The 27,312-nt window shown below is 44.1% G+C and overlaps 1 protein-coding gene across 3 annotated transcripts; it reads left to right on the plus strand.

The window, feature by feature from the left end:
* The first annotated feature begins 8,546 nt into the window (after positions 1-8,546).
* MTFR1L (mitochondrial fission regulator 1 like) lies at positions 8,547-27,223 on the plus strand. Of its 3 annotated transcripts, none has more exons than XM_050932256.1 (7): positions 8,547-8,636; positions 11,686-11,819; positions 12,673-12,777; positions 13,553-13,662; positions 14,594-14,805; positions 19,681-19,990; positions 26,320-27,223. In XM_050932256.1, the coding sequence occupies exons 2-7, from the start codon at positions 11,805-11,807 to the stop codon at positions 26,423-26,425; spliced, it is 858 nt and encodes a 285-aa protein (XP_050788213.1). In that variant the 5' UTR covers positions 8,547-8,636; positions 11,686-11,804; the 3' UTR covers positions 26,426-27,223. The 3 variants fall into 3 exon arrangements, with proteins under 3 accessions (XP_050788213.1, XP_050788212.1, XP_050788214.1); XM_050932255.1 differs by having other exon boundaries at positions 8,566-8,718; positions 11,690-11,819; XM_050932257.1 differs by lacking the exon at positions 26,320-27,223 and having other exon boundaries at positions 8,566-8,718; positions 11,690-11,819; positions 19,790-19,908.
* The last annotated feature ends 89 nt before the right edge of the window (positions 27,224-27,312 follow it).

The raw sequence follows: 27,312 nt of genomic DNA on the forward strand, positions 1-27,312 counted from the left end.
AGAGTTCTTCTATTTTGATTACGGCAATAGTTCCTAATCTATAGACTGGACATGGTACTGATACTAAAATGTAAAGGATTCTAGGACTGGAGTCTTGGTCTGAATAGTAGGACTGTAGATTCTAGAATACATCTTTTTTTAGTGCTTTAATTTCACTTAACTTACCCTTCTGAGTTTAGGAAACTTCTACAGGAGCTGAAATACTTTAATTTATAAACTTAATACACTGTTTGTGCATATGTGTCAAAGTCTGATCTGTTACCGGTTCTCCTACTTTCTGTCTTTGGTTAAAAGATTGTGTATAGTAAAACTCCTGTTATAGCTACATTTACTGAAAATGAGAAATGCTTGTTATCTAGGGCCTAATTTCAACTCTCGTTATTCTTGCTGAACAGCACCATGCAATAGTCCCAATGAAATTAAGTGCTTATGTTAAGTGCTACTCTACATGAATAAGCATTACAGAATTGGGTCTCCAGTGTAGAATGGTTTCTACAAGCATTTCACAAATGACACCGATTCTCTTTGCTTCTGGGTGCAATTCAGGGTGTTGACTCTGATCTATAAACTGTTATGTATTTAGGTCCTAAGTAACTGAGATGGCCTCTCCGGCCGCTGTAGCAACTCCAAAATCAGCTAGGACACCTTTGCTGACAATGTCTAGATCTGAAGGTAGGATGTTTTAATTGGAGAGCCTTCAGCTCTGGAAATAATCCACTCCCAGATGCTTCATGACATGGTGTAAGACCCATTTTATTTATTCAAGCTTTTGCCTTCGAAGGGGGATTATGAAATTGAGATGGTGCAAGTAACAGTGGGGAATTGGTCAACAAATGTCTTCAGTGTTCAGTGCCTTGAGAGTTCTTATTCTACAAGATGTCCTGGATGTGACTCCAAAGTGCCAGGGTAATCCAGAAGTTCTCCCATTTCCTGTATTGCTGCAACATGCTACTGTCCATATTTATTTTTTTCCACGTTTCATGTTTCCAGTTTGCGTTATATAAAGTTCTTCTTCTTCAGAAGCAAAATGTAAAAGTTGGGTTGGTTTTTTTTTTTTTAAATGGAAGGTTCATATTGTTTCTTGCAAGTTACCGCCAGTAAAATTTAAGTGTTTTTTGTTTTTTGTTTTGTTTTAACTAGCTGCTTTGAAAACTGCACCTGAGAATTTTCCAAGTGCAAAGAATGAAGAACTTGCCTAGACAAAATGCTTTTGATCCTTCACCTGTAACTATCCGGAGCATCTGCATTTGCTTTATACAAGTACTTCGTCACAAGACAAACATGGTTTGAGAGTGGGGGTTAAATTTAATTAAGATCAGAGAGACGAAATTTTAGATCACAAAACACCTCTGTTATCAATGATACAATAACTATTGGATTTTACATAAGAGTGACTATCCTGGGTCAGATCAATGGTCCATCTAGCCCACTATCTTGTCTTCCAACAGTGGCCGATGCAGATGCTTCAAAAGGAATGAAAAAAACATGGCAATTATCAAGTGATCCATCCCCTGTTGTCCAATCCGGCATCTGGTAGTCAGAGGCTTACGGACACCGAAAGCATGGGGTTGCTTCCTTCACCATCTTGGCTAAGAGCCATTGATGGACCTGTCCTCCGTGAACTTCTCTAATTCTTTTTTGAACACTGTTATAGTCTTGGCCTTCACAACGTCCCCTGGCAACAAGTTCCACAGGCTGTGTGTTGTGTGAAAAAGTACTTCTTTTTGTTTGATTTAAACCTGCTGCCTATTAATTTCGTTGGGTGACCCCTATTTCTTATGTAAAGGGGTAAATAACACTTCCTTATTCACTTTCTCCACACTATTCATAATCTTATAGACCTCTGTCATATCCCCCTTAGTTGTGTCTCTTCAAATTTGAACAACCCCAGCCTTTTTAATCTCTCCGCATATGAAAGCTTTTCCATACCCTTAATCATGTTTATTGCCCTTCTCTGGATCTTTTCCATTTCTAATATATGTTTTGAGATGGAGCAACTAGGACTGCATGGAGTGTTCCAGGTGTGGGCTTTCCATGGATTTATATAGTAGCATTATGATATTTATTGTCGTCTTATCTATTCCTTTCCTAATGGTTCCTAACATTCTGTTCGGTTTTTTGACTGCCACTTCGCATTAAGCAGATGGTTTCGGAGAACTGGCCTTGACGACTCTAAGATCTTTCCTGAGTGGTAACAGCTAATTTACACCCCATCGTTTTGTATGCATAGTTAGGATTAGTTTTCCAGTATGCATTTATCAACATTGAATTTCACCTGCCATTTTATTGCCTAGTCACATATTTTTGTGAGATCCTTTGTAATTCTTCACAGTCTGCTTTGGACTTAACTATCTTGAGTAATTTTCTATCCTCTGCAAACATGGCCATCTCACTGGTTACCCCTTTTTTCAGATCATTTATGAATATGCTGATCAGCACAGGTTCCTGGGGGACTCCACTGTTTCCCTCTGTCCATTCTGAAAACTGACCTTTTATTCCTATCCTTTGTTTCCTGTCTTTTAGCCAGTTACTCATCCATGAGAGGACCTTCCCTCTTAACCCACGACCACTTAGTTTGCTTAAGAGCCTTTGGTGAGGGACCTTCTCAAGGGCTTTCTGAAAGTCCAAGTACACTGTGTCACTGGATCACCCTTGTCCACGTGTTTGTTTGACCCTCTCAAAGAATTATTATAGATTAGTGAGGCAGGATTTTCCTTTACAAAAGCTGCATTGATACTTCTCCAGCAAATTGTATTAATCTATGTGTCTGATAATTTTTAAAAAGGATTGTGGCTTTATAGTAGCCATAAACAGTTACTTTTGTGGCAGCACATTTTAATTTACATTCCTGTTGGTAGGTCAGACAGCATCCGTGGTAGACAATCAAAAGCAGCCAATTGCCTCAGACAAATAGCAGAGCTATTGTCACCTTTTCTGCTCTCTGAAGCACAACACTCTGTACTGTTTTGGTATCTTGTTTTTTTTTCCTTCATGGGGTGCGTAACCTGTGACAAAAAGCTCATCCCAACCCACGTGTTGTAGTGACATTCACCCTTGAGATGTTTCCCACTATTCGCTTTATAACTGTGTGTTTTGGCTCCTGCTGGCGTTGCTGAAACACTAGAAATTACAGACTCAGGTTTGGCAGCATTTTTATGGTGATTGTGACAATTCAATGTCTGTAAACAGTATTGTCTGAACAAAAAGAACCTTGATCGGTCATAGAAGCAGCCTTAGCCACACAGCAAACATGCAGTATCCCCTGTGTTAAAGGGACTCTATTGCAGTGGCTCTCAAACTTTGTACTGGTGACCCCCCCCTTTTACAGAGCAAGCCTGTGAGTGTGACTCCCACCCCTTATAAATTAAAAACACTTTTTTTATATATTTAGCACCATTATAAATGCTGGAGGCAAAGTGGGGTTTGGGGTGGAGGCAGATAGCTCACAACCCGCCATGTAATAACCTCGGGACTCCCTGAGCGAGTCCCAACCCCCAGTTTGAGAACCGCTGCTCTATTGGCTCAGGCTGTGGGGGAAAGTCCTGGCCTTGGCTTAGACCAGGGGTGAGCAAACTTTTTGGCCTGAGGACCACATCTGGGAATAGAAATTGTTTGGTGGGCCATGAATGCTCACAAAATTGGGGTTGGGGTGCAGAAGGGGGTAAGGGCTCTGGAGTGGGGCCAGAAATGAAGAGTTCAAAGTGCAAGAGGAGGCTCTGGGCTGTGACGGGAGAGTAGGGTGGGTGGGTGAGGCCTCTGGGTTGGGGCTGAGGAGTTTGGGGTGCAGGAGGGTGCTCTGGGCTGGGATCGAGGGGTTTGGAGGGTGGGAGGGGGACCAAGGCTGGGGCAGGGGATTGGAGCACAGGGGGAGGCTCAGGAGTGCAGGCTTTGGGTGGTGCTTACCTCAAGCGACTCCTGGAAGCAGTGGCATGTCCCTTCTCCTGCTCCTGTGGCCAGGCGGCTATGTATGCTGCCCTGTCCGCTTGTGCCACCCCTGCAGCTCCAATTGGCTGTGGTTCCCGGCCAATGGGAGCTGCGGGGGCGGTGCTTGGGGTGCAGGCAGCATGCAGAGCGGAGCCCCCTGGCTGCCCCTAAGTGTAGGAGCCAGAGGAAAGAAAAGAATCAGTTGAAGGCAAGAAAAGAATCAATTGGTGCTAAAGATAGTGACAATGTGATTGCATCATACTACTATGGTAAGACAATTGGTGCAAGTATTTCTCTCACTGTTGTGCTAAGGTGTATCAGTCACCACAGAAGGATAACCAGAATTCACCAGGAAGTAGTGCTGGGAACTCTGGGATACATTCACAGATGACAGAGTGTCACAGTTAGTACAGCATCAGTGTGGACACAGGGTAAAACCTTCCACTGCTGCAGCACTGAATGTGTCTACAGGTAGTGGAAATTAGAACAGTTGGGTTGACGTTAATGGATATGGTACCAATGAATCTCTAAAGCAGACAGTGTCTGCGACATTCCCAACCAAATTAGAACCAAAACCTAGATCTGTGGTATCCTTAACATTGTCCAAAATGACTACATCTCCCTCTTGTGTCCCTGGAATGGGCATTTTCCCCACCATAATTAGAATCAACTCATTAGAAATTAAGCATGGTGGGAAAAATTCTTCTGTTTCAAGAATAATCAATATACTCCAGGGGCTCAGAAGCTGTTGTATGGCTCTCAAAAGGAGCTCCATTCCAGTATTAATCTTGCAATCATAAAGCTGCCTAAAATAACTAATTGCTGTTTTTACTGTTGTTTAATCTTTGATTGAGTTTTGAGAGGTGGACTCTGAACAAAAGCGGTGTCTTAAACTTCCTTAATATATGCCAAACTTTTCATATTTTTACTATATACTTCATAGGCTTTTGTAAGTGGTTTTGATATCTCTGAAGAGGATGAAGTAGAAGCTTTTTTTAATTCCCTGATCATCTGTGCTTTGTGACGGTCTGATCTTAAATCGTGAATGGGTCAGGGCTGATTTCTGACAGCTGTAATTCAGGGAAAAACTTATTTCTTTTCCTCCTCCTCTGCGAGGTTTTTAATCAGCGTATGTAAAATATATTTTCATCTAATGTTCTTGCCCAGAGACACTTCACATTTAGAGGTGAACATTCTCAAATCGTGTATTTTTTACAAAAGTAAATGTTTCCATTCTAATGTGTGTGTGACTAATTTTAATAGATTGTAGTCAGGCTATGCTGGACAGTTTCTATAGCAGTATTTGAGAGCTCTCAAGGATTATTTAGTGTAGTGGAGGGACGAAATACCCAACATAAAGTAATAGCAGCCATCCTATAACTCAGATATATACTGTGTGTCAACCATTGATGCTCTTCTCCATTTGTGTTGCCTAGTGATCTTGGAATTAAAGAGCGATGTGGTAATAAACTAATACACACAGAGGTCAATATAGAATGATGATTTTTGTGTTTTGTGCGTACCTCATTCTTTCTAAAATGGTTTTAGATATTTAAACACCTGATTATAGGTTTGTTCATAACTACACCTACAGAAAAACCATTACATTAAGCATTAGCTCAGCGTTCTGACTGAGCTTTACAGGTAATTCTTACGAGAAATGTTCTCAATTTTACCATCTGTACCAGCTTAGTTCACTCATTTTTGTGTAATAAAAAAAATCTGAAAAATAAATGCTTGTTTTGCTTGTCACTTTGATATGTTGACAATTGGACTAAATCAAGACTTGTTTCCCAATGAGTAAGGTGTGAAAGGATTAGCAGGGTTGAAATGGCTGGGCACATACTGAAAGGTAGGAGGTATAGTGTGAGGTAAAGGACGTCAAAACTTTTAATGTCTCAAGGCCAATGTTTTGAGCCAGAGCCAATACTGCAGAGCCTCAGATTCCTGTGATCTCATTCTTCCCAGGGAAAACTCTCTTTGCTGCTGCTAGAAGTTTGGCAGCACGACACCTACATTGGAATATTGCTGTCAACTCTGAAGGTCACCAAGAATATTAAAAGGAACAGATGATGCAAGTTCTGGAACTGACAAAGGAATCCTAGAACAAAGCCCATTTTTAGGTGACTGACTCTCCTGTAGCCTGGAGATGGATAGACTCAAATGCCAAGGTTTTAAAGTTTGACTGGGTAAGGCCAAAATAGACTCTGTTGCCATAGAGATGCGATTGGAGTTGAGATGTGCTGACTCCTGGACCCTTCTTCATGGAGCATCTAGCATGTTTGTGTCACTTTTCTGCCAGTAGCTCTAGTCTCTTCTTTAGCAACTGGCCTATGTCCAAAGCTCCATTGTAAAAGCAGGAAGAAAGTGAGTCAGGCAAGGTAAATTTCCTGTCGCAAACTGAATGTGCCTGGCTCCTCTCGGCGAGCTCTGGCCTGAAGGATTACAGTACCGGTGTAGTGGGGGTGAAGGATGTTCTGAAATGCTGTGTTGAGTGGAGATCAAATATCTCACTGCTGAGCACCACCTAACAATCCAAAATCACTCTGCATTGTGTCCTTAAGCTAAATCATTCCAATCAGCTGTGAGAAGGCCCCTTGCAAAGTGAATAATGCTACTAAATTGCTACTATCTTCTGGTCTTTGCCTTCTGGTCTTTGATTAAAAATTGTCCGGGCAGTAGGAATTGGTGTGGCAATGGTATTTGAGAGCTCCGGTACAGTTGAGAGACTAGGTAACATCCAGCATGGAGAAATCTGTCTCTGTATGGGGTGGAGAGGAGGGATACATTTTGCATCACTGAGTTGTGCACCTTGCTATGGGAGCACCAACCAGCCCTGGGAGAAGGATGTATCCCACCACAAGGATGCAGGCATTTGTGTGCTGGGGGGCAGGGAAGGGGAGCTTTGACAATGCTCTCAAACCAATATTTAGCCTGATTTGTGTCCCCTGTGGTCGTTCCTCACCCCAACTAGCCCCTGCATGTAGGCTTCCACTAAAGCCCTAGGTAGAACGGATGGAGCAAGGACAAGAGCAGGGTGTTGGGGTCGGGGCACTATTGAACCTGAAGGGGATCAGAGGGAGGTAGAGCTGGTTAGGAATTGTCCCATAAAAGAAACAGTTTAGTTGGAAAAGGTCAATTCATTAAACCACAAATGTTTTCTGGAAACATCACTTGGAACTACAGCCATGTTCTGATTGAAACCTGTCTGGGTTCTGGATGGGCTGCTGGGAACTCTGGGTTTCTAAAGTGTGACTGGGCCAGCCTTGCCCTGGAGCCCATTAGCCTGAGAACTTCAGCTCTCAACGGGGCTGGCTCCATGAGTCCCCAGGCTCCAGCCCACTCCTCCCAGGAACTGGGCACAGATGGCTGCTCCATGTGTTTTGGGGACAGTTGAACAGACAGTTTGATTTCTTTGGAACTGCCCTGTTTTGTTCCAAAACTGACAGAAAACTTTTGGGGAATTGCCAAGGAGACAGAAATTCTGATTTTTTTGACCAGCTGTACAGGAGGAATTCCTAGGGGTGGCCTGATGTCTCTGCCCGCCTACAGGATGATGGGGGTTCCTGGGGCTTCCCCCTGTCTCTCTGCACCCCTCCATGGGGTTAAGGGGGCTTCCTGGGATAGGGTTGCCAGGCATCCAGTTTTTGACCAGAACTCCTGCTTGAAAGGGGACCCTGGTGGCTCTGGTCGGCACTGCCAACCCAGCCATTCAAAGTCCAGTCGGCAGTGCAGCAGGGGCCTGGGACTTAGGCAGGCTCCCTACCTGCCCTGGCTCTGCACTGCTCCTGGATGCAGTCACCAGATCCCAGTGGCCAGGGACTGGAAGGCTCCACATGCTGCCTCTGCCCTGAGGACTGGCTCCACAGCTCCCATTGGCCAGGAACCATGACCAATGGGAACTGCGGCGGGTGGTGCCAGTAGGTACCAAGGCAGCACACGCTGCCTGGCTGCTGATGTGCCTAGAGGCCACAGGGCTGTGGGGGCTGCTTCCTTGGAGACACGGTAAGCGTTTTTGGGGGACCACACCCCACCTCCTGGCATGGTCCAGCACCCCCTCTTGCACCCTAAACACCTCACCCCTGCCCCTACCCCAGAGCCCCCATGAGCCCACCCCCAGCTGGAGTCATCCCCCCATGCCAGCTGGGAGCCCCCTCTTGCACCCTGAACCCCTCAGCCCCAGCCCAGAGCCTATACCCCCACCCCCCCAACTCCCTACCCAGCCTGTGAAAGTGAGGCGGGATGGGCGGGGCCTCGGGGAAGGGGCGGGGCGTTGGGTTTTGTGTGAGTGGGAAGTTGGCTGCCCTCTCCCCGGGGCGCCTGTATCTCCGCCCCAGGAGGACAGGGGTCGCTGGGGGGGCGCCTCTTGTATCCGCCTCCCCCCCCAGCCCCTCCTTCCCTTCACCCCTCTCGCTCCCCCGGGGGCGGAGTCAGCCTCAGCCCCCGCCCAACAGCCGCGGTACGTGTCCCTGTGACGCCACCACGCACAGGAGAGCCCGGGCGACCCCGGCACCGAGCGGTGGCTCACGGGAGGGGGCGGAGTCCCTCGCTCCCCAGCAGCAACGGGCGGGGCGGAGGTGCTAGGCTGCGGCTAACCCGGAGGGACGCGATACTGCGCAGGCGCACAGCGGGGGCTAAGTCGGGACAGCTGCCTGAGTCGGTTCTCGCGTTCTACTTCCGGGTCAGGGCCCCATGGCTGACCGGAAGCGGAGGTGAGACTGGTGGGGGAGGTGACGGCACCGGCAGCGGCGGGTTCCTCCGTGGAGAGAATTTCAAGGGGGCACGGCAGGTAAGGTAACCGGCCGGGAGAGCGGGGGGGTGACTGCGAGGGGAGGGGGCACGGAGGGAGGGGGAGCGGGGGGGGGTGACTGCGAGGGGAGGGGGCATGGAGGGAGGGGGAGCGGGGGGGTGACTGCGAGGGGAGGGGGCACGGAGGGAGGGGGAGCGGGGGGTGAGTGCGAGGGGAGGGGGAGCGGGGGGGTGAAGAGATGGGGGGTTGGGGGGAGCAGCGTCACTGGAGGTATGCATGCAGGGGCAGGTGTCTCACTCTCAGGTATTGCCCCTGCTACTCTGGGCTTCTCCGTAAAGTGGGTGAGAGACTGAGAGTCCCAGGTCTGGATTGGGGGGAATACAGGACCTCGCAAAGAACATCCCCCACTTGGTCTGTCTGCAAATCTTTCCTTCTCTAGTGCTGCCCTCACTGAGTTTTAAACAGCAGAGAGTTCTCCTCAGGAAGCAGGTCACTGTCATCACCCCCATTTTATAAATGGGGAAGCTGAGGCACTGGGGAGGTGACACTGATAATCTGTGGTAACGGTTGACAAGCCAGGAATAAAACAGAGGCTCCTGCTCTAACCACTAGGCCACATTCCCTCCCAGAGCTGGGACTAGAATCCGGGGGTCCTAGCTCCAGATTTGACACTCAACCACTTCACCACGCTCCCTCCCTAGTTCATCTTGCCCAGTATGTTTTAGCTGGAATTGAAGCTGCATCACTAATAGTCTCTGATTCTCTCCCTAATACAGACACGTACACTCTAGTTGCCTGTTAACTTTCATATCACTTCCTCAAGGGCCCCTAACAGTAAAATGCACTGTCATCATCATTCAATGTTTTTTTAAAATTAATACTATTAAAATAAAACTCCTCAGTCAAACCAAAAGGGCCCTTGTCCCTGCTTGGGAAAAGGCTAGGAAAACCAATGGGCCTGGCTCTGATGGGCATCACTAGTTTCTTGTATCTCTGTAACTCAAGAGTGAAGCTTGAGTGGTTTGTAGCTACTGTTGAGGCATGGGAGGTTTCTCTTCAATTCTGGGAGCAGCTGAGCTTATCCTGGAGCAATAGATTTCAATCTCTGTACTGCAGTTGTTGTCAATTCCTCTTAGGCTTCTCTCCTGTTGATTACGTTGGGGGCTCCTGGGTACACCGGTGTTTGTACTCTTGTGTAAATGACATGAGCGGGGGACAGTTAATGGTGATTCTGTGCATGCTGCAGGCTGCAGAACACTTTGGCAGTGCTCCTCTCTGTCATGCGTAGTTATTTTTGGTTGACTGAGCTGTTGATACTGTTAGCATATGTCACTTAGCTGACCTTGGCTCAGTGTGGAGGAGGGCTGTCATGGCTTGTTTTCTCTACATGGCTGACATTTGTATGTCCTTTGCCACACTTGTTGCTCTTGATCCACACATTTTGTGGCAGTTATTGCTGGAAAAAAAGGTGGTGATTTTATCACAGCAAACCTGAGGTGAACTTGTATTTGTATATGAAGGCACCTGGATGCTACGGTGACTGCAGATCTTATTAGAGACGGTTGCTTGCTTCATGAAGTTCTCCATGTAATTCATACGGTACTAATGTAACTGCAAGGGATGAAAGTGGACTACAGCAAATTAATCCCCCTCCCATGAGAAACCAAGGAGAGGAAATGAGCTGGTGGAAAAACAATCCCTTTCAGACAACTAACTGCTAACTCTCAAGAGGCCTGCTTATGTTAGGGAGACATGTCACTTGAAATGCCTTTTTTGGCTTCTCTTTGGATCTTGGCAGTCAGAAGCAGCTTCTTGCTGCTGACCTCTGTCAGCATGAGACTTTGTCCGTTGTTTCGCTGGTGCTTGTTAAAACATCTTTGGCATGTTGAAAATAAGAAGCTTAAAGGGACACCATCAGCTGACAGATAGTCAACTTCAAAAACCTGAGTTAGATGTATTTCCAAGTATATACCTACTTCTGAGCATCCCCCAGCCAATCTCTGAGTTTCTAATCACATTTTACTATATTTAAATACCCCTCTCTGGTGTGTGAGAGATTCCCGAACCCCACCCACAATTCCCAGAGAAACTGACTGTATACAAAATCCTGTCAAATGTACAAAGTTGACAAAATGGGGGAAAAAATTCTCTGATGTGCCCATCGCTAGAGGATTCTCTTTCATGGGTCTCAAGCATCATCAAGGCCAGATGGAACTGCCAAAGCTTAATGTTTTTGGATGGTGTCATAACCCCCCCTTCCTTCAGATTCCCTTACCAGTAAATGGAAGGTTCTGATCCTGTGATGTGGGTACTGCAGTGTACCCACTCCCCTCTAGCTGCTCCTGTGGGTTGGGTGTGTGTGTGTGTGTTTTCTGCCTTTGTTCTTTCCACCCGCTGGGGAGTGAGAGTTTAGATGTGCAAAGGATGAGAGTCAGAGGCCTGTCTTTACAGAACCTTGCTAAAGACATTTCCTGTCCCCTTTATCTGCCTGAAAACCTGCCCTGTTTGCACCTACCTGTAAGGAGCTCAAATAAGAGATGCCTCAACTTACCCACCTATCTTTATTTGGGAGGCAAGTGCCATGGCTAAGAGGGAGAAACTGCCGGTCACCATGGTAACTTCATGGCAGAGCTAAGAGTAGAACCCAGGAGTCCTAGCATCCAATCTGGCTTTTGAACCATGTGATTACATACTCTCCTTAGTTGATTTTGTGCAGTACTTCTCAACTGGGATTAAAACTGCTTTTGAGGAAGGTTGCATGGTTACCACTATTCAAGGTCCAGAAAGACAACATCCCACTTGATACTCACCTCAGCTGTAAGGGTGGCAGAATTCCTTAGCTGTAGGGGCCTGTCTTAAAACCACTGCGTGCCCAAAAAAGGGCCATGTTAACTACCCTTCTAATAAAGGTGGGGCTCTTTATAAAGTTGACTTAGATATTGATGTTTAAATACACAAATACAGAACTTGTCCACAGCTAGGTTCATTGTGTTGTGGGTTGTTTTTCTTAGTGAGAAAATCTGTGTTCATCAAGGTGAAATAATATGAAGCTGCCTTATGTTTCTTGGCATTACAATTTTCATCTGATTTAATTGTTCATCCAGTTTGGGAACCTTCTCTACAGCCTGAGATGGAAACAGAGTCAGTAAGTACAACATCTCTTTGAAAAATACTTAATTATGCAGAGCAGGGGGATCCCAGAACTTCTCATTCTGCAGAACACATCATGAGAGAGACTGTCTCATTTGTCATCTCCCTTCCCAGTACCCCTAACCTTCATTGCTTGTGTAAGAGCTGCAAGGATGCCATTTCATGTACTCGCTATCTGTTGGATTTTATTATATATAAAATTTAGCTTTTCTGTTTGAATTGTGAGATTACAAATACATTAAAGAACTTCATGTTATACCATAAAACAAGTGTTGCTTTGGCTTTCAAATCTGTATTATAGGAATTGGTGCATTTATAGCCTAGTGATTCAATTTATTATTTAATATAGGGGTAAACAATTTAAATTTAAAACCAGCACTGTCAGGTAGCTTAGGTCCAAAATTAGACTTTGTGTGTCTTACAAAAAAGTTTTATCAACCAACTATTAATAGGGAGTTTTGCATGAACTGAAAAATAAGCTTGTTTGGATTTAAACGTTTACCTCCAGAGTTTGCCGAAGTCTAGAAGATGACTATAAACAGACATGAAACTGACTAAGGAGGTGATTTTCAAAGGCACAAATACCAGTTAGGCACCTCACTTCCTTTCATTGACTTTCATGCGTGTAAAGTTAGACATGGGTTTGTAGAAAGAGGATCTTAATTTGAAAAATAAATATTGGTACTTCCTGGTACTCAACTTTTTATTATTTTAAAAATAGCTATTAGAGATGCTATAGGTTTGAATTTAGTTTATATGGTGGCTCTTGACACTTTCAGAAGCTGCCATTTTAAAATCTAATCTTTCTTTATTTGAAATATTTGTTAAAGTGTTGTCTTGATTCTCAGACTATCCCAATTTGGCAGAACAAACCCCATGGCTCATCACGCAGTGTTGTCAGGAGGATTGGGACAAACCTTCCTTTAAAACCCTGTCCTAGGGCATCCTTTGAGGTAAGGGAATGCATAAGAGATTCTGCAAATATATGCAGGACTCTTCAGTTCTTTAGCAACAATAATCATTCTGATTTGCCATTCTTTCCCATAGCCAAGTAAAGTATTCTTGAAATTGGAAATGCACCACGTGCAGCCAATAGGATTATATAAATTATCATCAGTTTTAATAATTTTAATTCTTCCTAGTTTTTGTAAATCCCTGAAATGATCAGTGGCAGTTTGGGAACATGTTCTATACAATCATGCTAGCAATCGGGAAGGAGTGTGAGCTAATGAGTAGAGGGGACTGACTCCAAACTTCTGGGTCCTATTCCTAGCTGAGCCACTAACTGAGTGTGTGACCTCAGGCAAGTCACCTAATCTCCCTGTGCCTCTATAACCCAAACCACAATATGAGGCTCATGATACATTCCTACCTCACTGGGTGTTTGAGAGTTAGCGCAATAATGGTGTTGCTTTGTAGCTGAAAAGTGGTGTTCATGTGCTCGCTAATTTTTCCTTTTTTGGCTGCGTTTCAGGCAATGGTGAGTACATTTTTGCAGGGTCATTTTCCAGTTTTATGATGCACATCAAAAAAGCTAAGAGGACAGGTTCATAAACACACAGCATTTCATGTACTGGTTTATCCGAATCTATCTACACTGGCTTCGTACAGTGAAGACCCAGCTATGAATCTGATGCAGAGAAGGCTTCATCGTCTTTAAATTGTACCAGACACATTAAATAGAACAAAACCATTGTATTTATTATAATGTCATTATGTTCTTCCTAGGTTCTTCCAAACATTTCAGACCTGTATCTAAATGATGCACCTCCAGTCCCCACTCTGGCAGATATTGCGTGGATAGCAGCAGATGAAGAAGAAACATATGCTAGAGTCAGGTATTTTTACTTTCTTTCTCACCCAATAGCTTTCTGTTCTTCCATTCTTCCTGTACCGTGGCTTATTTTGTGAAAGATAAAACAGTAACTGATCAAATGCTCATAATTTCTAGTCACTTGTTGTTCTGGTGAGATGCCGATTGATTTGATTGAAAGTTGTTCTACAGAGAGTGGGGATGAGATGTTTTGGCCAAGGACACTAGGGCAAACTCTTACAGAAAGTGCCAGGGGATACTTAACGTTCAAGCAGAGTGGCTAGGCTCTTAGTTTTTAAGATCGTAACTGAAAGACCTCCACCTAGTAAACTACATGGTGCTTAGGATATCTACTTCAGAAGGATGAAGGGCTGGGATTCATACCTATTTGTCCAGGGAGTCCACATCTATCCATTTCACTTTTTGAAGATTTATTATTTAATATAGGGGTAAACAATTTAAATTTAAAACCAGCACTGTCAGGTAGCTTAGGTTTTAAGCTTTATTATTAAGTAACTTTAATATTAATGTGTCTTGTGAAAAATAAAACGCAGGCCTTTTGAAGTCTGAGAAACTATGTAATGGGGACAGGTGACGCCCCCATGCATACACAATATCAAATGCCACTCCATTGCATAGAAATGTAAACCAGCTGGAAGAGAGGAATATCCTACTGACCTCCGGGGTAAGGCTCTAGACTGAAAGTTCAGAAGCTTGCTTTTTTGTTCCTGCGTCTGCCACAGACTTTGGGCAGCGTTTTTTGTGTAGTTACTGTGTTGCATTTTCCTCCTCTCTAGAACAGGGATAATATCTACCTCCCACGAGTATCCTGATTTGTTGTTTGTAAAATGCTTCGCAGTTCTTGGGTGGCAGGCTGTGGAAACACAAAACGTTATTGCTTGAGTGGGGTCTGTTCCGTTTGTATGACTGATGGGTTTTTGTGCTGCACTTTTTAGGAGTGACACACGCCCACTGAAGTACAAGTGGAAGCCCAGCCCGTTCTTTGTGATACAGCGAAATGCTTCCGTCCCCAACTTGAGAAAGCAGGAAGAGAAGCTGCTGGTCTTGAAGAAACCTGGTTTACCGGCCCTTAGTCGGACGACGGAGCTTCAAGATGAGCTGAGTCTCCTGCGGAGTCAAATAGCTAAAATTGTAGCTGCAGATCCAGGTAGGAACATAACAGTCCTTCTTTTCTAACAATAAAAGCCTTGAGACTATGAACAGTAATGATTCCACTATAAAAAGCAGTGAATACTGGTCAGATACTTTATCAAAATATTGCCAGTATTCTGGCTTTTTGCATAAAAATGCAAGACAATAGATATTTTGTCATCTTTGGATCCCTATCTCTTAGGTGTGCCTTAGCGATTTAATACAATATATATGTTTGGAATGGTATACATAGCCAAAGCTGTCCAGACAGCTCACTGTTACAACTCCAGCTGAGTTGAGTGTTATAGGAGTTTATTGACTAGTGGGGAGATGACAACCATGCTGATCCTATTACTTCATAAGAGCTGGCAGTGGCTTAAATGGAATGCAACCATTTTTGGCATCCATGTAGTGGAACACAAATGACGTAAACAGCTGGAGTTACAGAATTCACAATGGCTGAGTACGTTTCATCCCTCCCCTGGTTGGTGCAATGCCATCTGTGATGTCAGTAGAACGAATGGTACTGTTTGTACTTATTGGCATTGGTTTGATTAGAAACCCCCAACATCCACTTATTTTTGAAATCAGTACAACCAAAATCAACTGTAACTGTACTGGAGGGAGAGGGTGAGTTTCCAGACTGAGTGCCTTCCATTGAATGAAAACATTGGGGATTTAGTCTTGTCATTCTTGCCCCCAGGCCTGCTGTTGGTGTTTTAAAAAGGATTATTTTCCTCTGTTTGTTTGGGAGTGTGATGTAAGTATCCTGGTTTTTCATGACCAGAGATGAGTACTCATTGTTCTCAGGCCAGTTAAGCTTTTTGAGAAGAGGCTGGCTGGAGTTCACAGATTAATAGATTATAAAGCCAGAAGAGTCCATTGTGATCATCTAGTCTGACCATGTGCACACATCTTCTTGAATTAATTCTCTCTGGTTAATTGCTCCTGTCGTAAACACACTGATTTTAGTTGTGTTTTAAGCTAAAAAAATGCAAGTAAATTTCATGTGAAAGAGGAAACGCCATCCTTTAATTTGCTCTTGTGGTCTCGCTTCTGCTGGGTGGCTCTGGAAATAAACAGGATGCTATTTTTGGTGAAACTCCAGAGTACACAGTGGCATCAGATGCTTGTTTGTATTGCTGACTAGTCAGAGTCACAGCAGGGCTGCCCAGAGGATTCCTGTGGCCGTCGGCGGCAGGCGGCTCTGGTGGACCTCCCGCAGGCGTGCCTGCAGAGGGTCCGCTGCTCCCGCGGCTCCGGTGGAGCATCCGCAGGCATGCCTGCGGGAAGTCCACCGGAGCCGCAGGACCGGCAAGCGGCAGGGCGCCCCCCGCGCGGTGAAATGTCTAGAGCCGGCCCTGTTCGGCGGCGGGGGCCCTTCCGTTCCGGGACCCACCGCCGAAGTGACCCGAAGACCAGTGGCGGGGGCCCTCTGCCGGCGAATTACCGCCGAAGCGGGACCCGCCGCCGAAGTGCAGCCCGCTGTTCGGTGGTAATTCTGTGGCGGGGGACCCCTGCCGCGGGTCTTCAGGGCACTTCGGCGGCTGGTCCCAGAACGGAAGGGCCCCCCACCGCTGAATTACCGCCCAAGACCGGGTTGCACTTCGGCGGCAGATCCCGCTTTGGCGGTAATTCGCTGGCGGGGGGTCCTTCCCCCCGGAGCTGAAGGTCCCCCCCGCCGGCAAAGACCGGGAGCAGAAGAAGCTCTGGGGCCTGGCCCCGCAAGAGTTTTCCAGGCCCCCTGGAGCAAGTGAAGGACCCCACTCCAGGGCCCCCGAAAAACTCTCGTGGGGGCCCCTGCGGAGCCCGGGGCCTGGGGCAAATTGCCCCTCCCCTCCCCCCCCGGGCAGCCCTGAGTCACAGAGCTGTGCAAGACCAGAAGTAACCATAAAACCTTTTAAAAGTAGCAGCTTGGCACGTTACTGGAACTTGAACCTTCTCCAGAACAGCTTCCTACAAGAGAAGCCCTTTTGGAGAAGGTTCACATGTTGTTCGAGTGCACTGCACACGAATTGTTGGGGTACAACCAAGGTATAAAGGGTGTGGTTATGATTTGGCTTTCTGTCAGTGGCATAAAAGGGGGGGGGAACTTTTGTTGTGGCAAAAAATGTGAAAGCCTTTTCCATTTTTAAATAAAATGTCATGACACTATCTTAAATACTGCTTTGTCATGGAAAATTGTGGTAAGTGAAATATCCTTTATTCTGCAATTAAACATAATTTGCTGCTGCTTTTGTTTTCTAAATTTAAAATCCAGGGCACTCTTCCATACTCGACTACAGAACCAAACCTAATCCTTTAGGGAGAAGGAGACAGTTGAGTAAGGTGACAATTTTTTATGAAAAATACCTTGTGTCATAGGATCTGTCATAATTCATCACTGTGACAAACTTACAGCCTTATAAACAATATAAGCCATTGCTTATAGTTAGTTCATTACAAGGGGAGACACTTACTCATTACATCCTCAGACTAGACTGGCTTTAGTTTGAATGTTGGCCTCTGCATTTCAGACATGAATCTTATGTATTAGATTCAGCCCATTCTAACTTATTTTATCCATCTTTAATATATTAGATGCCCCTTGGAATACATAGGCTGTCTTTGTCTGGATCACAATGTGTAAATGCGATGCAGTACAAAGTAGGCTATCTAGTGTAGCTGTGATGATCCACTTGGGGCAGAATTTGACCACAAGTTTATAGGTCACCAGTTACATGCACAGAATACCTAGGGGAGCACTTACAGAGGTGGAAACTCAGGCAGAGAGGTTCTCTGGGACAAGACTACACAGGATGAGAGTGAAAAAGTTGCTTTTAGAACTTCAGACTTATTTATTCCCAGGCTTGTATTCTAACCACTGGACATGCTGCCTCAAAAGTAACAGAAGGCAGAATTTGACCCTTAAAATGTCAGTGTAAACTACCTCTTAATCAGCTCTTTGTACCTTTCATTCTGCTTAAGCCATAGGGCATCAGGAACAGCTTTACTGCTTCTAGTTCAGCAGTAAAATGGGGGGTTAATAATAGAATAGATTATGGCTCTTGCTCAGACTGCATGAGCCTTGTCTCATCCCCACCCCTTCCCTACGTCAGGTGATATTATATTTTTGTGTAACTGTCTCTCTGCAAACTCTGGTCCAGTCGTCATTTTCCAAAGAGATTCACTCAATGATTTCACGCATGTAGGAATTGTTCTTGCTGGTTATTTTGTTAGGAAACTAGGAAATTGTCCATTCCTTTGGGTAGGGCATGGTGCATTCTTTCTTAAAGACAGGCACGCTCTGACACGATGGTTGATACTCTCTCACAGAAGATTAAGAATTTTTCTAAACTCTTCCAAGATACTTCATGGTCATATTTAGGTTGCATATGTAGAACAATAATTACTTTTTCCTGATCTCTGGTACATTTGTGCTCTTAACAAAAAAGACAAAATACAGACGAAGGGGGAAAGGGATTAGCTGATCTGTATGGAAAACAATCCATAATTTAACACAGAATGTACTGGGCAGAGGTCAGGTAGTTTAAGGGAAGTACATTTGTATCTTGTTGTCTATAAGCCATAAGGTATCGAAGCACGTACACACTGAAAGGCTGAAAGAACTCCAGGGGTGAGGAAGCCATCTCACCAAGGTTCTTGGAGACCATGAAAGTGAAGGACATCTACTCTTTGGAGAGACTGTTACCCTCATTCTTCCTCTTTGTGTAAGACCCAAGAGGAGCAATTGAATTAGAAACAAAGAATGGAGAAGATGTCATGTCTTGAGAGCAAGATGTCAGATCAGTCATATAAACTGTTCAACTTGCATTAAGTAGGGGAAGGTGGTAATTGTGAGTGGATCAGAGGTCTGCATGGGAAACACTGATCATATTTCTCCCTCACCACTCCTTCCCTGGCAACATTCCCAAGTTTGTCAGCTCGCTTGTAAGGGCCTTTTGCAAAGTCTGGAGCATGTTCTGATTTCAGCACTTTGGAATTATAGTTGAGAAGATAGTTGCAGGTGAGTAATCTGACAATCCAAACAACTACAGTTCTCAATCTCATTTTGAAGGTGTTGGTGGAAAGTAATAGGTACTGTGCAATTGGCTTTTATCTACATCAACAAAATGACACTGATGGCTGGGAACTGAAAGCGAGTCTGCGGTTCTGTATGCTCCTTTCTGACACAGAGAAGGCCCTTCTCGAAGATGCGTGTACTCTAACATGTTCAATAAATTAGGGAAAAATCCAGGGTACCAAAGAGCATTGGTATCAGAGTCAAAATTTAAGATGAAGGCATTGCTAGTTCCCAGTCCTGTGTTCATAGTGTCATGTGTAATGGGTTTTCAGAACAAAATGGAAAGGAAGCAACTTGATAGAGGCATTGTGTAAGGGGGACAGCCCTGGGATATTGCCATAGGAGGAAGGCCCTGGATTGGAAGAGGAAGAATGGCCTTTTGGTTAAGGAATTCAACTGGGATGCAAGAGATCTTCATTCTGTTCCCAGATTTCACAGATATCTTTTGTCCTTAACCATAAATGTAATCTCTGTGCCTCAGTTTCCCACCTGTAAAATGGGTATAATACTTCCCTGGCTCCGAGGGGCCTTGTAAGGATAAAGTCTGTCTTTGTGAGATGCATGGTAATATAGTGATGGAGGCTATATGTATAGACACAAGCATGGTATTAGAGGCAGTGGGGATGAGAGATGTAATGGAGGGGCGGGAGGGATGTAGGAAGCAGTGTGCATGTGGAGGGTAAAAGGGAAAGCCCTCAGTCATGTTTATTTTTGCATAACTTGGGGGAGGTTGGTCAAATTCTGAGCTTGATTTATATTCTTCTGCTTAGAAAAATAAGGTGGCTTGGCACTAGTTTATGTATCTACATATATTGTTTTCTTTTTCAGCTTCCGCTTCATTAACGCCAGATTTATTATCTCCAGGAAGTTCAAATGTATCTTCTCCCTTACCTTGTTTTGGATCCTCATTCCAATCTACAACTTCCTTTGTCATTAGTGATATCACAGAAGAGGCAGAATTAGAAATTCCGGAGCTTCCATCAGTTTCTATGCTTTGTTCTGCAACTTCTGAATGTTGTAAAGCAGAACCAAAGGATGCTGACGAGGAAGATTCTGTGTCCCTTTCGAAGGCCAGCAGTTTTGCAGACATGATGGGCATACTTAAAGACATTCATAGGATGAAACAGAACAAAGATTTGTAAGTCTTTCATGAACCTCTTTATTTTCTGCATGAACATGCCTGTCTTTTTTCGTTTTGTTTCAAAGCATTGTAGACACATCGAATATTGTGTTCATCTGCTTGTCTTTCATGCTATAATCATGCTTTACAAAGAAATATTTGTTGTACGTTAGAACTGCTGCTATTTCTAGATCTGTTTTATTTGCCTCCCAAATGATTGCCTTTGAGCCAAGCCTTTGGATTGAAGTGTAGAGAGGGAGGAAGTACTGTAAGTCTACTAGCACACTGCTTAACGGCTCTGCTTCAGCTCGTCCACACCAAAAATCATCTTGCTTTTCTTATTGCTTAGCAAAATGTGTGGGGAGAGGAGACATCCATGAGTGAAGCCCTCTGAGACCCTATTGTCAGATATCTGCACACCCCTCATCTCTAAGCTCTGTGCATTCCATGCAATGTCTGATTAGGCAAACCGCCCACCTCATGCTTTTTTCCTCATAAGCGCTGTCCTGAAAGCAGATTTATCGTACTGTTGTCGTGTAACCTGGGAATGCCAACTGACGCGCTTACCTGTGCATTGTCGGAGACAGGATCCTCCCAATGAAGAAATATCTTCTCTAATATCTCAGCAGGCCTTTGTATTGTCCTTGTTTCACATGGACGACGTGGAATTAGACTGACGCTCAGCCCTTTCACCAGCACACTCTAAAATCCATGTGGCCACTTCTGTGGTATTGTGGGGAGCCCTATTCAATATCAAAATAAAGAACATTTTGAATCTTCATTATGTTCCTTTTATGAATTTTATGCCTAATCCAATTAAAGAGAAATGTAATTCTCTGGCACCAAACAAAAGTATACCAAAAAATAAAACACTGAAATATACTCTGTACAGCTCAGCCTGCACTGAAGTATCATTGCTCTGAATAATATTTCTTTGGAAAATTTGAGAAGTGGAAATGTATCCCTCCTTCATTATAATTCTTGTCATTAATCTTTCTGGAGTAGGAGTCAGAGCTTAAATGAATTTCTCCCGCTCATGAATGTGTGTCCTCTTTTGAATTGCAGATTGAATTTTTTTCCTGGCTGTCCAAAGGAGCTTTTTTTTTTTTTTTTTTAACCATCCTTTGCAATGTTGATTTATCATAGTCAAAGGAGATGTAATTTTCAAAAAAATACCTGTCGTTTTGCAGGATTTAGTGGGGTTGCATCAACTTCCGTTGTCCGGCATTAGGTAATTTAGTCTGCGGTGTCGTGTTTGGGCAATGTGAATTATCTTCTTTTGGTGATCAAAAGCCAGACTTTTTTCAGACTCTTAAATTTGAACCTCCATCAGAAACGGGCTAAACGTAGCTAAAGTGCCTACAAGCATGTGTTATACTTGTGACACACTATTTAACCCTAATTGAGTAAATTCGTTTTCAAATAGGTAAAGTAAACTTCTCCTGGAGGATAAACTCTTGTGTGAAGGGAAATTGCCAGACACCTGGGGCATACTGGGCCTGGGAATCATGCACTAATGCAGAACAAGGCTGGTCAGGGAAAGACCTGCAATAATCACTTTTTTTCAGGTGGGAGTTTCAGGAAGCTCATTCCCGGGTCAGAAGCTGCGGCTCTCACACCAGCATTCCCAGGATCACTGGGAAGGTGCTAGATGAATAGGGATTGGTGCTGAGGCATTTCACAAGGTCCTTGAGGCGGACTGGAGCACTTGTTCGAGCAGTTTGGGTAGCATGAGAATGCAGGTAGCAATATTATCCCCATGCTGGACCTGTCCGGTCATCTTGCATAGGGCAGCTATCTCAGTGCCTTCAACAGATGTAGCTGAAGTCCTCCGAAAAGCTTGTCATGGGTGGGATGGGGGGATTATGCTATAAGTGCTCGTATTTTGACTTTATACCTCCCTGGCCAAAATGCATAGGGATAACTAATGATGAATGAAAAGGACTGTCCATGGGATGTTTTACATCTTGTTCCTGAACCAGCCGAACAGAAGAAGGAAATAACATGAGCAGAGAGCATGGGGTGAATGTTGGGCGGGAGGGTAGGGAGAGAGAATGTCAGACACGACCTCTCCCTAGGATCAGCAGGAACGGAGCACTACCAATGAGAACAATCTAGGTGAAACTGTGCCCCTGCCTGTGACCAGAGGATTTGAAGACAACTGCAGGCTTTAACTCTTCCTGCAACTATCCTGCCCCCTTCCCCATAAAGGGAGGGCTCTGCTATGAACCCTCAGGGTGTTTCCGATAAAGTTAAAGGACTTGTGCAGTACAGCACGATTTGATGGCGTTGATAGTTCTATACAAGGGGTGTTTGACTTTCAGGGTAGCACCATCCTCATCTGTCCCAGTCATTCTATTTCCCTACATGAGATAGAATTGCATGATTCCCCAGGAAGACAGTATTCATCCACCTGAGCAGTAGGTGAGTCTCAGTGCTGTGAACAGGCTCTGCGTAGGTGGGGGGCAGGTAGTCTGAGCCATGGGAATGGATGTACAGCCAGCCATGATAACACACACGGCTATGCAGAGGGTGGCAGAGAGAAAAGGGCCCCAATTTTCTTGCTGCTTATTTATCAGTAGTTCCCATTGACTTCACTGGAAGTCCCAGCTGCAGGAGCAAGAGAATGGGACCAGTATAATTTTAGGGACTGCTACGACCGTGCTGTTGTAGCGCCACAACATAGATGCTTCCCATGTCAACGGAAGGGGACTTTCTGTCGCTGTAGTTAATCCACCTCTCCAAGACGTGGTAACTACATTGGAAGAATTCTTCCATTCACCTAGCTGCCTCTACACTGGGGTAGGTTGAGTTCAGCATGGCACAACATTCTTCAAAGACCTGAGCCCTTAACTAAGAGGATCTAATTTTTAAGTGTAGACCAGGCATGTAGCTAATGGTTTATGCCTTTCTCCAAAGAAGGGGCTAGTTCTCTCTCTAGGTAGCTAGGTTCCATGGAGGGGCCATATTACCAGTAACTATTAGCACAGCTGTCTATAAAGTAGAATACAAACCTCTTGTATGAGGTCATCGAACAGATTCTATCCCACTGGGACTGGGCGGGCAGAGAGCAGGAAGAACTCTGCTTTTCTGTTCTGCCAAGTTAGCCGAGGCCCGTTTCCCACAGGGGATAACTGCTCACCTGGTTAATGGGAGAAGCTGAACCACGTTGTATGCAAATTTATTTGTGTCTTATTGCTAGGTCTGGTTTTTCCTGATAGGGGTTCAGAATGAATGGCCCAGAAATTAGGCAAACACTGTGGTAGCAATAACCGGAACTGCCACGTCTCCGGTGGATATACCGAAAGATAATGGCATTCATTTGTGGAAAGGTTGTGGTGATGCGTGTTTTCGCCAAGGCTGCCTCTGAGGCTGTATAACCAAATCTGTAACAGTAGGCTTCACACCATGTATTGCTCTTCTGTCCCTCTATCTTAGCCTAGTGCCTTGCCTGCAGTGTGTACAGTACATGCACTTGGAGATGAGGGTTACAATATCTGAATGAGAGCTTGGTGAATAGCCATGAATAATGTGTTCCATGTGACTTTGCAATTAACTGGTGAACAATTGTCTTCACTGTCTGACCAGCACAAATTGATGATTGCCCTCCAAGCCAGCCCCATGCCATGGTGACGTGACATATATCTGACAAGAATTGGTTGGGACTCCCTAATATGCTGTGGGGGGAGCAGCTTGTGCCTTCCTGACTAGCTGAATACAGCACTTCCTTATTGTTGGCCTGGAGAGCAACAAGACCCTAGAAGCCTGGATTTCTTGTGGTGAATTGCTGGGCTCGAATCCCTCGGCCCTGGAATCTAATTGATACGGTTTTTGCTGTCTTATCCTGCTGACGTCTGTTCTGTGTATTACACACAATGTTTAGTGAACAAAAACAAGTGAATGTGAAAAGATCGAGTGGGGTTATTCTTAGAACACCTCTTATTTCACAGCTGATGTACGTTAATGAGTTGTGAAATATCCTTGCCGCAGCCGCCTAGAGTAAATGATCTCAATCAGCTTAGAACTGATTATAGATTGAGCTCTTTGAGGTTATAGCGGTGATTATATGGACATCCCAGCAGGAGCAGGTGTAGAAGCAGCATCATGGGTGTCTGGCTTAGAAGAATCATGAAACAGCATGAACCGAAGTTGTTTTCAAGAGGCAGGCTCCCTGGGGTCTGTCCCTCGTCTGACCAGTTTCTTGAATTCAGATGGTACCAGAGCCAACAGTATAAAGTGACTGTGTAAAAAGGGAGTTAAATGACTATTTTAATTTTTGTGGGTGGAGATGCCATTTACACCTAACAAGATGATTAAATCCATGCTTCTCTAATGCTCCTGTTTAGGAACTGGTGTTAAAACCCACAGCCTGGAAGCTTCAGGAATGAGCATGAGACACATTTTGCATGTTTCCACCATTAAAATCAGAATAGAGCCCTTTTAATATCTGCTGCCTTTTGGAAAGGAATTGTCTGTGTAGTGTTCCAGCTGACCCGTTCATTCAGTGTGTGGTTAAAAACATTTAGCGTGAGGATCTGCTTTGAATGTGAGTACGTTTTTATAAGTACTGGTCATGGGATTGATCTAATTCAGGTGTAATTGCGCATTAATTTGTCCATGATTACGTCCCTGGTTGTTGGAGTTCTTCAGTGAGAATTTCTAAAGAATCAAGATGCCGAGATGATGTTGGTTGAAGGTTCCGTCTCTGCTGCTAGTTGCCTGGTGTCAGCTTTCTGCAATAGCTGCTGAAGGCTTGTTCTCTTGCTCGGATAGATTTTCCCCCACACCTCTGTTAGCTACCCATGGTGAGAAATGAGCTTTTTTCCTTGTATTCAGTACAACTTCCGTCTTTATCGCTGCAGTCTCACTTTGCCTTTGCCCATCCAGCCTCTTCCTGCATCTACTCTTGGCTTCGCTCCTACACCCATTGGCCTTTGGAAGCAGTTTATTGGAACTCTGGGTGATTTTGGATTCTCTTAAGCTTCCCCAGGTGGAGGAGTGGCTTCTTCAGACTCCATGCTCTGAACCCTATCTCCTTCTCTGCATTCGTATCAGAGGGAATCCCGATTCTGGTGAAATCGGTGGAGTGTTTCTCTCTCCTGTCATGATTTAAGCAATGCATTACAATTGTGGACTAAGGCCTTGCCCCTGCAGACACTTCACGTGGTACTAGGGGGTCAGGCCTGAAGCCGTGGGTTACTTGTGAACTTCTTAAATCTAATCACTGAGTCTTGTAGAAGCTTTCGGTGCACATTCGGAATTAAGTGGCTGCAGGTGTTTAAAACAAATACAGCAAACCGTCATTATTTTTTGCTTTCATCTGGTTAAAAATAATAGGCTCTTTTAGAGGCTTTTAAAAGCCTCTAAAACTCCGTGGAATGTTGTCCAGCCTATAGGGAATTTTTACTCTAAAATATTAAACGCTGAAATCGGTGGCTGTTATCATGGGATCCTTATTTTCAAGTACCAGGAATGACCCAATATAATTCATACCTTTTTGGTTTCTTGTGAAGTAAGATGCAGGACCCACTGCCTACCTGCCATGCAAGACTAATGTTGGATTATGTGAGGAAAAGGGGAGGTAAAACCTGAGGAATCCTCTCTTTATTGCACCAAGACATGCCAAGGGAGCAGTGTACCTATTTCACAATTACACCGCTACCCTGATGTAACGCGGGAAAGCAGTGCTGGGGGTTGGGGTGGGCGCTGTACACTCTGGTGGATCAGATCAAGTTCGATATAATGCGGTTTCACCTATAACGTGATAAGATTTTGTTTTTGGCTCCCGAGGACAGCGTTATATCAGGGTAGCAGTGTAACATCAGATAATTAGTTCTTCTAGTTCAATTCAAAGTAATATGTCCTTTGGTTTTAATAGAGGACAGCCTGCATACGGTTGTATTTTATACATTTCTTCTTACCTGTTAACACTTCAGATTTAAAGCAGAGGGGTAAGAGAAAATTTAATGTAGGCTGGGATTTTTTACAACACATGGGGCATTTAGACCACACAGAGTTTCCCCTTGAAATTAATGGGAACTGTGTCTCTACATTTCCTAGGCAGCTTGCAAAATCTCAGCCTTAAGGTACTATTCACTCTGTCTTCTATTCAATTTTTGAATTTTACCCAACTCTGACAGACTGTCAGGGTTCCCAGTGCTGCAGGGAAATGTTGAAATAAAGGGGTTTCAGTGACACAATTTTCTCATAATTCAGTTTATAAAACAAGTTTGTTTTTTTTTTAACAAAATCCTAAAGCTTGGGCCTAGCAGAGACAGTGTCTTCTACAGACTTTGGAGAATCTGTCAGAATTGCTGTTAATACATTTAATTTTTTATCTCCATCAGGAACCGAACTTTATTGAAAGAGGAAGACCCGGCTGTTCTTATATCAGAAGTGTTAAGAAGAAAATTTGCTCTAAAGGATGAAGATGTAACTATGAAAGAGAACTGACATGACACTTTCATTTAAATCTGTAAGCAAGTGTGTCGTGCTCCTGAGATTTTTCTCCACAGTAGCTGCCTTCCTAAGGATCAAACTTTCATGCCTCTTTACTAATTAGAAATTATTTCTGCACTGGAAACTTATTCAAGAAAGCAACTGTGGATTTGCAGTGTTTTCCATGTCTCTAAATATATATAAACCTTTTAAGAAGGAAATTTTTCCACATATTTTGAAGCATTACTGGTAACAGTGTCTTCTACAGCGTGGTGCGAGTGTTGCTAAATGAAGTTCTCTTCCTACCTGTGTTTTCCCCAAGGTGACTTTAACTTGAATCATTCATTTTGGCTCATGATGGTCTTATTGCAATATGAGTAGCTACTAATTTATAATATAAATGGACATAAAGCATCTAATTCTTTCTCTGATCAGGAGAAGTCGGGTGCAAAGTTATCAATGAGAGTAAATTGCTTCTTCCTTCCAGGCTGTCAGTTTTTAGGAAGTTCTTATTGTATTGAGGGTGGTTTAAGAGCTTGCATTATTTTTCTCAAAGGATTCCCTTTCCCTAAAGTTTCTTCCAATTACTTTCCTGTCCCATTTAGGACAAGAAAAATTAAAGTCAATTATCAGACCATTTAACCAAGCCCAATTTGCTAGACTGGTGTTGGCTGGTGAGTGACTTTTTAAAATAGTTTGTAATACCTGAAAGATCAAAATATCCCCAGAATCACATTACACGACACTTATATCCTGCTCTAAGGTAACTTTTCAAGAATTCCTTGTTTCATTAAAATGATCTCTTTAGTCAGACTAACTTTATTTTATTAATGTAAAACTCAGTAAGAATTTTTTGCCCAGTTAATGTGATTTTTAAAGTGTATATCTACTGAATCATCAAA

The sequence above is a fragment of the Gopherus flavomarginatus genome, chromosome 22 (genome assembly GCF_025201925.1).
Source record: "Gopherus flavomarginatus isolate rGopFla2 chromosome 22, rGopFla2.mat.asm, whole genome shotgun sequence".
Classification (NCBI taxonomy): Eukaryota; Metazoa; Chordata; order Testudines; family Testudinidae; genus Gopherus; species Gopherus flavomarginatus.